At 39.5% G+C, this 9,068-nt stretch overlaps 1 protein-coding gene across 1 annotated transcript in view; it reads right to left on the bottom strand.

Moving 5' to 3' along the window:
* The window catches only part of LOC137981932 (neural cell adhesion molecule 2-like), a 45,666-nt gene that overhangs the window by 12,843 nt on the left and 23,755 nt on the right, over positions 1 to 9,068 (bottom strand). The window contains exons 6-9 of the mRNA XM_068828961.1: positions 7,710 to 7,748; positions 4,779 to 4,889; positions 4,263 to 4,305; positions 872 to 919 (exon numbers count right to left, since the gene is read on the bottom strand). Of these exons, the coding sequence (XP_068685062.1) occupies positions 872 to 919; positions 4,263 to 4,305; positions 4,779 to 4,889; positions 7,710 to 7,748 (241 nt within the window). The remainder of the gene's footprint in view (positions 1 to 871; positions 920 to 4,262; positions 4,306 to 4,778; positions 4,890 to 7,709; positions 7,749 to 9,068) is intronic.

Genomic DNA, 9,068 nt, shown 5'->3' with positions numbered 1-9,068 from the left:
AAAACGAGGTTGGCAAGATATTTATTATATCTCTGTGGTTACCTGAGCCGCGGCGGGAAAGGAAACTAGTTGAAGTCAAGCGGGTAGGGTTTTTAAACGGTCATAAAGAACTGAAAACTTCTTGTTCTTTTCCAAAATAGTTTGCCTGCAAGATTCAAACAGTTTTACATGTTTATGCAACAGAAAGAGACACGACAAACTTGCTGGCTAGAGAAGTGTTTATCGAAAACTCAAATTAAGTGGGCCGTACCGGTAGAATAATGGCCCGCTAATTTTGTGCCAATCACAGCAGCTCGTACTAATCTGAGAGATATCATAATTTAGTTTACTCATCCGGCTTGTTACGGGCTCATCACTGCAATAACATCAATAATTGCCAAACACTAGTGTTGATTTTGATTTTTCGACTTTGAGTTAAATATAAACCAAAAAACGTTGTCAAAAAGAAAAAGACAACTTAGAGAATTGTCCATGATTTTTTGAAGGAGCATCAGGCTCTGTAGTCTGCGGTTTCACTTAAAGACTGCTAAATTTCTCTAATGTAAATACAAATACCAATTTATAGTATAGAGCGGTTTTCATTGAGTGTCGAAAGTAATTAGATAATTACTTTGGTTTATGATTACTTCACTTAGTGATTGGTTCAAAGTTCTCGCGCCATTTTTTCAACCCATCAGAAGTGAAACCAAAACCAATCGTGGCTCGCGCGTGCACATTTCCCGCGCTTTGTGTCGGCTACGTGTAATACTTCGAATTTTTGATTGGTTTGCCGGATTTTCCCTCACTCCTTTTTGATTGGCCAAAGTAATTACTTTGGTTTTGGTTTTACGACACTCATTTGGAACTCGCTCTACTGAGGAATAATTTTTACCTCGTATTATACGTGTTAGCGTTTGAAGACCTTGGCGAATCCTTAGAGCTGTGAAGCAAACACAAAATGTGAAACATCAGAACAAGTTATACTGAAGAAAAGTAATTCACGACTGCCGGAAAACAACTATTTTTTCAAGTCTTTAAGATTATGTAACATTAGTATAATTACATAGGTGATTCATTTGAAAATCTTCTGTCATGATTGGTTGCACTTGAGTTATTACGCGATAATCATCAAAGCTGTTTTTTTTTTCAAAATGGCCGTCGAGCTGAAATTGATTGCTTAAAGAAAATGCACATTTTTCAAATAATCATCATGTAATTACACTAAACAATTATTCACCTCGCGCTCGGTGAATATCGGTGAATAAAAACCGAGACGATTCACCTCGCCTTCGGTGAATAATTGTTAATATACTAACATTTATAATGTTTAATAATTATTTAAATGCAATACAAATTAATAAAAATATCATAAAATTACTATTTCATAATAATTGATAATTTTAATAATATTAACACTAATTACCAATTAGACTCGTAGCTATTGACTCGTGGCCCCTGAGGGCGAAGGGTCTAATTGTTTTTATTATCACCCAACTAGTCGGACAGAAATTAGCAAATGCAAGTTGAAGAAATAATTATTTGGGAATAAAACGAAAGAAAGGGCCACGCTATTCGCTACTCGAGGACTATTACTAATAGTCATCTAGTAGCGTAACCAATCAAAATGCAGGATTTGCATTAGTCCACTAGTTCGGTGATACTAATAGTATTTAATGATATTTGATCGAATCTCAAGGTTGTGTATTCGAACAAAGTGCATAACTTGTTGGGGACATTACAAATCAACATATAGTGCACCTTAACTCAAACATTTTTCGTCTACAATATTAATCTCCTCATCAAAAACAAACTAGTTTTAACATTCTTACCTCGGTGTTAAAAAGGGTTGACAGGCCTACCCGACTTCCTTGTGCGTGGTCTGGTTTCTGTTGCCTCTGTCATAACTTTGCTCCCTTGAGTACATATTTGAATGGAGGCCTCTTTTAGGCGGTTCCTGTAGTATTCATTTAGCAATATTTTTTGCCCTATGAGGCTTTACATTTGAATCTCTATACTGCTGTGTGTTACGTTTTCTTCCAAGAAAATAGTTGGTCTCGAAAGTAATGTTTTTAGTTTCTTGGTGTTGATTTTCTCAGCAGTAATGTAAATGTGACCTTATGGCGTCTCGCTTTTGCGCCAATTTAATTCCAGGCTCGACCGATATATTCATCGGCGGTAGAAGCGAGTGATCTTCTGTTCTTAAATGTTTGACCCGGGCCGGGGTTCGTTTTGTTTTTGAACGCCTGTTATATTGTGCCCTGTATCAGTGAGGTAGCTGGCTTCTTATAGGCTTTGTAAGAACCAGTGGTTTTCGTTAAAACAATGGTTTGCTGGGGGTACTCAGTCTCGGGGCTCAGAAAACCTGGTTGTGGTCATTGTTATTAAAGGTTTTTCCCATTTGTGACGCAAAATCGAGAAAAGACCCATGACTTTCACACCACTGTCGTGGATCCAAACTACTGCTAGTTCTGCCAAGTTTAAGTGGCTTGCACGGCATAGAAAAAGCGAAATTTCAGGTGACAATGGTAACATTTGTTTGCTTTGCATGGCGAGATTTGTATTCGAAACCAAAAATATTTGAGTTTAGGTGCACTTTGAAGGGAATAAAACCAAGTCAAATCAAATGTTCGTTTCATGTGACCACCCATGGGAATCCTCTCCAAGCAGCGAAGAGAACCTACAAACTTAACTCACGCCTACGCATGACCCGAGGCTCTGGGAAACTCTATGCTCGGACCGGGCCGTATGTGGGAGAACGTGCGCCGTAGGGCTCTTATAGCCAAAAACTACCTATTTGAACGTTACCGCGCATGCTCACCCCTCATGCTAACATATCAATACACCAATCAGAGACGCTTTTTACTGTTCTTCACGAAAACCAATGAGAAGGCAGGGTTCTCCAGATGTTTGCTTGCAGCTGCTTAAGTTTCTTAGCTAACTGTGACGATCTTTCAAACTACTAATAGACCTTTTCGCGGTTTCTGACGCCATATGGTTGGGGGGGGGGGGGGGGGCGGAGCAAACACGGCCTAAATTGCAGTGGGTGTAGGGAGAACTTTATCAACTTTGAACCATTACAAATCCTTTAAGGGTAAGCACAGTGCTGAGAGCACTCGCCTCCCACCAATGTGGTCTAGTTTCGATTCTCGGACCTCACACCCTAAGCGGGCTGAGTTTGTATTGGTTTTCTACACTGCTTCGAGGGTTTATCTCCGTGTTCTCCGGGTTTCCTCCCTCAGCAAAAACCAGCATACAGTTGATTCCAGATGGCTGTAATCTGTGCTCCAAGGTCATACATGCACCGTACAGCGGCTGCCAGAGGTGCCATAGCATGCGATCGGTTCGACCTTGTTGAGCTGCGTCGTTGCTGTACTTTAAGACGACGACTAGCGAGACTTATTTTTTTTTAAGGTCTGACTGTTGTAGATAGCGAGAATACTTGTCAAAAAGCACTTCTGTTGAGATTATTTTCGTGAAGTATGGCGATCAGAATCAAGCTACAACGACCGTAAACTAAATTTGTAAATTTCATATAAACCCTTGCAATCAAAATTATGCAAATTCCCGCGAAATTTGAAGCGACATCAGCAAATTTATAACGTTGCGCCGTGTGCAATGATCTAATTTTTCATTGACTAAATGGTAGTATTAAAGCGACTAAGAATGTTTTTTATATTTTTTTAAAATTTGCCGCTTTGTTGCGGATTTATAGCGGTTTGAATTAAGTCAAAATCCAACACATTCCCTGTAATTTAAGCCGCTTATGTCCCCATACCCTCCGGTATGGCGTCAAAAACCGTAAAAAGATCTTTCATGTCCATTCCGTAGAGCAAATATATTTAAAGTTCATATATTCTATATTCGTTTAAATAACCGACCGGATGTATCATTCACAGACACCACACATACAAAGCGGAAACGCCACATCCCAAAGGAAGTACCCGTACTTAACCGAAAACTCTTGTACACAACGTTCCCTAAAAATTTGCAACTGCGATGCTTCAATATCACTATTGTATTTTACACAACAAACAGTCCCTTTCTGGAAAGTCAAGAAGGCGTGCAAAATAGCTGCGCGAATAGGACGAAAACTGGAGCGAACGAGCGGAGGGGAACTGGGGAGAGTCTAGTCTAAGTTTTTTTCTCTTAGTTCCAGTGTCGCCGCTTTGAACGCTTTCGGGTTGTTTGCTCCTTCTCGACTATTCAGAAAGGCAGTGCAAGCAGTCTTTGTATGTTTGCTACGTCCTGTACTAAAATAAACGTCAAGTATCGCGTTAACTCACTGCGAGCGAGGGTCGTTAAATTCAACAAGTTGCATGGGTCTGGCTGTTGATACAAACAAGAGAGAACCATCAATTAAGACAATGTAGAGAAGTGACTGTTTTGTATACTTGCTATATTTCACATGTAAAGAAAGTGATACGTCCAATTAGCTTCGTGTATAGCATTCTTCACATGTGAAAAATATAACCAATCATCGTCCAGAGTAATTTCACTTAGCCAATCGGAGCAAGAAATTGCTTTGTACTGATTTTTATTCACTCACTCGTTCGTTTTCCAGAGTATATTGCAACTCGTGAATAAAAACCCCTACGTCGCATTTTCTGTGAAGTAATCTATATTTGTATAAGCCACAATGTCACATCAGATAGGTAGCGTTTTCTCCAAAGAGAAGTTTGGAAGGAGAGAACATGGCATGATTGACATAACTGCAGGTCCCAAAAGCAGCTTTGAGAAAATGCGGAGCGCAGAGAACGCTGCGCCAAGGCGACTTGACATGACGTTCTTTACAGTCTTACCTCTTGCTTCCCGGCGTCTACGCCTGGCGCATAACAAGCTCATAAAGATGATCACGAGAAGAAAAACACCTCCACCCGCAGCAATGCCAGCAATAACAGTATTACTAAGGCCTGGAAAGAAAGAGTGTTACAATGTCACAAGAAAGAAAAAGAAATATAAATTACAGGTTTTCACAGGGACATAAAAGAGTATTTCACTTAGCAATATATGATCATGTTCACGTTGTACAATGCGGGCGAAATCTTCTATAAATGGATTAGTGTTGACGGTTTTAAAGTAATGACAAAAATGAACAATTGAGTCGTATGTTTACGTTTTTGTCCCGCGGCATAAGTTAAATTCGGTGATTTCGCGTTGTTTTGTGGAGTACGACAAAAAAATGCACTGAAATCCGTGCCGCACGTGCAGCGCGATTATTTGCCCTCTTTTAACCAGTAATATTCTTGTTCTGTGGTGTTGTCTTTGTCATAGCCGTTGTCAATAGCAACTAGGGACTTTAAAATCGACGCAAACTTCACTTCAAAACAAAACTTTACATTATCGTGAGTCTTTCTCGATTATCCCACTTCGTTCACGTGGTACAAATTTGGCGAAGTATCCCTAAAATAAATTGGTACGAGCGATTTCAGAGTACAAACAGACAAATGAAAGGTTCGCATTTATATTCTTACGTTGTCGTTAAAACCTTAAATTTGTTGATTTCACGTCATTGTTATTCAATGTACCGCAAAAATACGCACTAAAATTCGTGCCGCACGCTCAGCACGATTTTCTCTTTTGACCAATGATATTTTGTTTGTGGTGTTGCCGTTTCCGTGGCCTCCGTCGTTCCTTAAAACTCTCTAGGGAGCTTACGAAACGACGACGCCGACGGCAACTACGACGCTACAAAACAATAGGTTTAGTGAGCAAAAACAATAGCTCTGCACGCTTTGCACGTGCGTTTTACATTTTGGTGCATTTCTTAGCCGTCATCTCCTAAATGACGACGTGAAATGACCAAATTCAAGGTTCTGTGGAGGACGTTAGCACATGACGAGGAATTTTCAGTTCTCTCTCTACGCTTCCAACCCACTCCTACCAGTTTAATTCCTCAACAGTTACTACACATCTTAAACTCGAAACGACATGAAATAGTTTCGTAGCGATATGAATAACGCGAACTCGTATTTTTAAATGAAGTCCTCGTAGCCGTCGTCGTCCTCATTTAGTAAGCTCCCTTCTGTAAAAAATTGTACAACGGCAAAACGATAAAGAAAATACAAAAGCGAAACTTGTTGGGTGTCATTCACGTGATCGGCCACCATGTTTGGATTGAAACAGAGCTCAATAGACCTTTTGGGCTTGAACATGCATGCAGGCATGAATATGCCTGCATGCACTCTTTTTAATGAACAAAACAAAGGACCAAGCCTCCTGAGTATTATGACATGATCTGTATTCGGAAAACAAAATATACAAGCCGAAAAGGTCTATTCCGGATCGGTCATCACTTCTTTCCATCTCTCAAACTGACATTTCCCTTTTTATTCAACTTATACGACGTACAGTCTACTTTAGGCTTCAAATCTACTTCAAACAAAGATTTTAAACAAGCTGAGAAGATGCACAATAGGCGAGGCAAAGAGCTGAACCCGGATCATTGGCTTAACCTTGCAGTTTCCGATATCCACTAGACTAACGAGACAACCTCCCGGAAAATCGAATTTTTTAGAGTATTGACATAGTAGTACCCAGCAAAACAATTGAAAGTTAACCGTCTTCAACGGGGTTTTTAGACCTAAATACTGCAGATCAGCGCCGCATAGCTTAGAAGCGCTATTTCTTGTTGAGCTAAAGGTGTAATTCTGCCTGTTTTCATTCTTTTTAGAGCGGTACGCTTGTCAATATTAACATGGGATATTGCGTCGTGTAATTGTTACGAAATGTCCAATGTCAGTTTGATGGATGGAAATTAGTGTTGACCGTCCGGATCCCGGGTGGATTTTTTGAAGGGCGCAACTGGTACGCCGTTTCTTTCTTTTGTGACAATACGAAAATCAACATTAATCATCGCAGTCGTCAAAGCAAGTTTAAAATGAAATAAAGACGAGTTTCAATCAAACAATCGGAAGTTTGGCGGACAGAGGTCGTTTAATTATCCAAATTTGATCTGAGTTGTGTGAGAAAATATCTAAAATAAGGATCTATTTTTGAAAATTTTCTTACATGTCAGATACACTTAAGGTAAGTAGTATAAGGTCCTGGAATTTGAAGTGCTTGAAAGAGTCACTCGAGCAATTTTTAATAGAGTGTCGTTAAACCAAAACCAACGTAATTACTTTGGCCAATCAAAAGGGACGGAGACAATCCAGTAAACCAATCCAAGTTCGAAGTAATTACACGTAGCCGACACAAAGCGCGGGAAAATGTGCACGTGCGAGCCACAATTGTTTTGGTTTCACTTCTAATTGGGTGAAAAATTGGCGCGAGAACTTTGAACCAATCACTGAGTAAACTAATGGTTAGACTCTCTAGTCTAATGGTTAGACTCTCTAGTCTTCTCTAAATTGTCTGTATTCCGAGAAACGAGTCATGTTAAAGTTGGGAAGAAGAGCATGATTCAAAGAGAAATTACACGCATTTCTGGACACATTTATAATAAATTACAATTTTCCATGACTTTCCATGACCAACCATAAAATTCTATGACTTTCCAGGCCTAGAAAGCGAAATTCTCAAATTCCATGACTTTCCAGGTTTTCCATGACCTGTGCGAACCCTGTGAATGTATGGACAGTCCACCGGGACGAAAAATAGTAATGTTTGTGGAGAAGTGGTCGTCACTAGAGGTTCGATTATATAACGCTGTGACTAAGCCCTGATAAATATTTCAACTGCTTATCTAACTGCGATGATCTCTCTATTTGTGCATATCATATATGACTCACCATTGCTTGTTGTTGGAGTTGTAGTTTCGGTCGTTCGCTCTAAAAAATACCAAATGAAAAACTAATAAATACTAATACTAATACTAATACTAATACTAATACTTATACTACTACTAATACTAATACTAATACTAATACTAATACTAATACTAATACTAATACTAGTACTAGAAATAATAAACATAATAATCATAATAATAATCATAATGCTTGATTCATAATCTAAGGAGAAGAGATCGTCTGGAGCCCTTGGTCATAGGTTACGACCCGTTTCTTCTCTTTTTTATAGCGGCAAAGATCAGCCTGTGGAGGTGGAAATAATAATAATAATAATAATAATAATAATAATAATAATGATCATTTGTAAATGTACGCTCGAGTTCAAAAGAAATGAGCTTGAAATGGATTTTCCTTTCTGGTTCAGTAAAAGGATGAGTGGTACACGCAAGCGCAGTAACGTGGGAGAAGATCCAGCAGGATTCAAGATGGCTAGTGGATCGTCGTGCTTGTGCTTATGCTTAACTCACGCCGATTCCCTCTTGTGAAATAATCACAAGCGTGAGATAAGCTCAATCACAAAAAAAGGGAATTTTCTCTTCTTGTGCTTGTGCTTATTTTGCGCCCGTTGTCACACAACTTTTCTTATGGTTATGCTTGTGCTTTGTGCTTATCGCACAAGTGGGAACCAAGCTTAAGACTTACACGAAAGCGAACGCACGCCACTGTGATTGCGTGTTTATTAAAGTGTGATCAATAACATCACGTTTGTACTGACCAATCAGGACGAAGACCAGATTTCTTACTGACTTATAATCAAACTTATATTAAACTTTATTGGGCAAAGACGAAACAATAAATTACACTAAGAATATAAATAAATAAAGCCCGAAAGTAGAGGGTGCGAACGAGATAAGTGCAGGTCTTGCGGGCAGGGAAAGTGACATAATAGGCAGCTGTCTGGCCGCGACGCGTACTTGAGTGATTATTAAAAGTTACGTAATTACGCAACATTTATATCAATGTAGCCGTGGATGGCCTTATAATTCAATGACACTACAGAATCCCTTGACTTTGGGGGTGACTTCCTCTCGGTTGTCGAAACCTCAGTTAATACCACTATCAGTTCCTCTCACGACGATCTTACTGCATAACATTTTAAACAGATTTATCTTAGGCTAATTTTGATTGTTCACCCGTAAGCACCTCAGTACAGGCTTGTATGACACGGCGTGGCTTTCAGCTCACCGGATTGGCTAAATAAAGTCACGTGATATAAACGATTGCGAGACATAACGCTTCCGTTGTCCCAGCTGAGGTGATGGGGGGACTAACCCTTCGATGAACTAGCATTTCCTCCGG

Source organism: Montipora foliosa, chromosome 13, assembly GCF_036669935.1.
Source record: "Montipora foliosa isolate CH-2021 chromosome 13, ASM3666993v2, whole genome shotgun sequence".
In the NCBI taxonomy this organism is placed as follows: domain Eukaryota; kingdom Metazoa; phylum Cnidaria; class Anthozoa; order Scleractinia; family Acroporidae; genus Montipora; species Montipora foliosa.
Note: the sequence above shows the minus strand (reverse complement) of the source record. Positions and strands in the feature narration are given on the sequence as shown.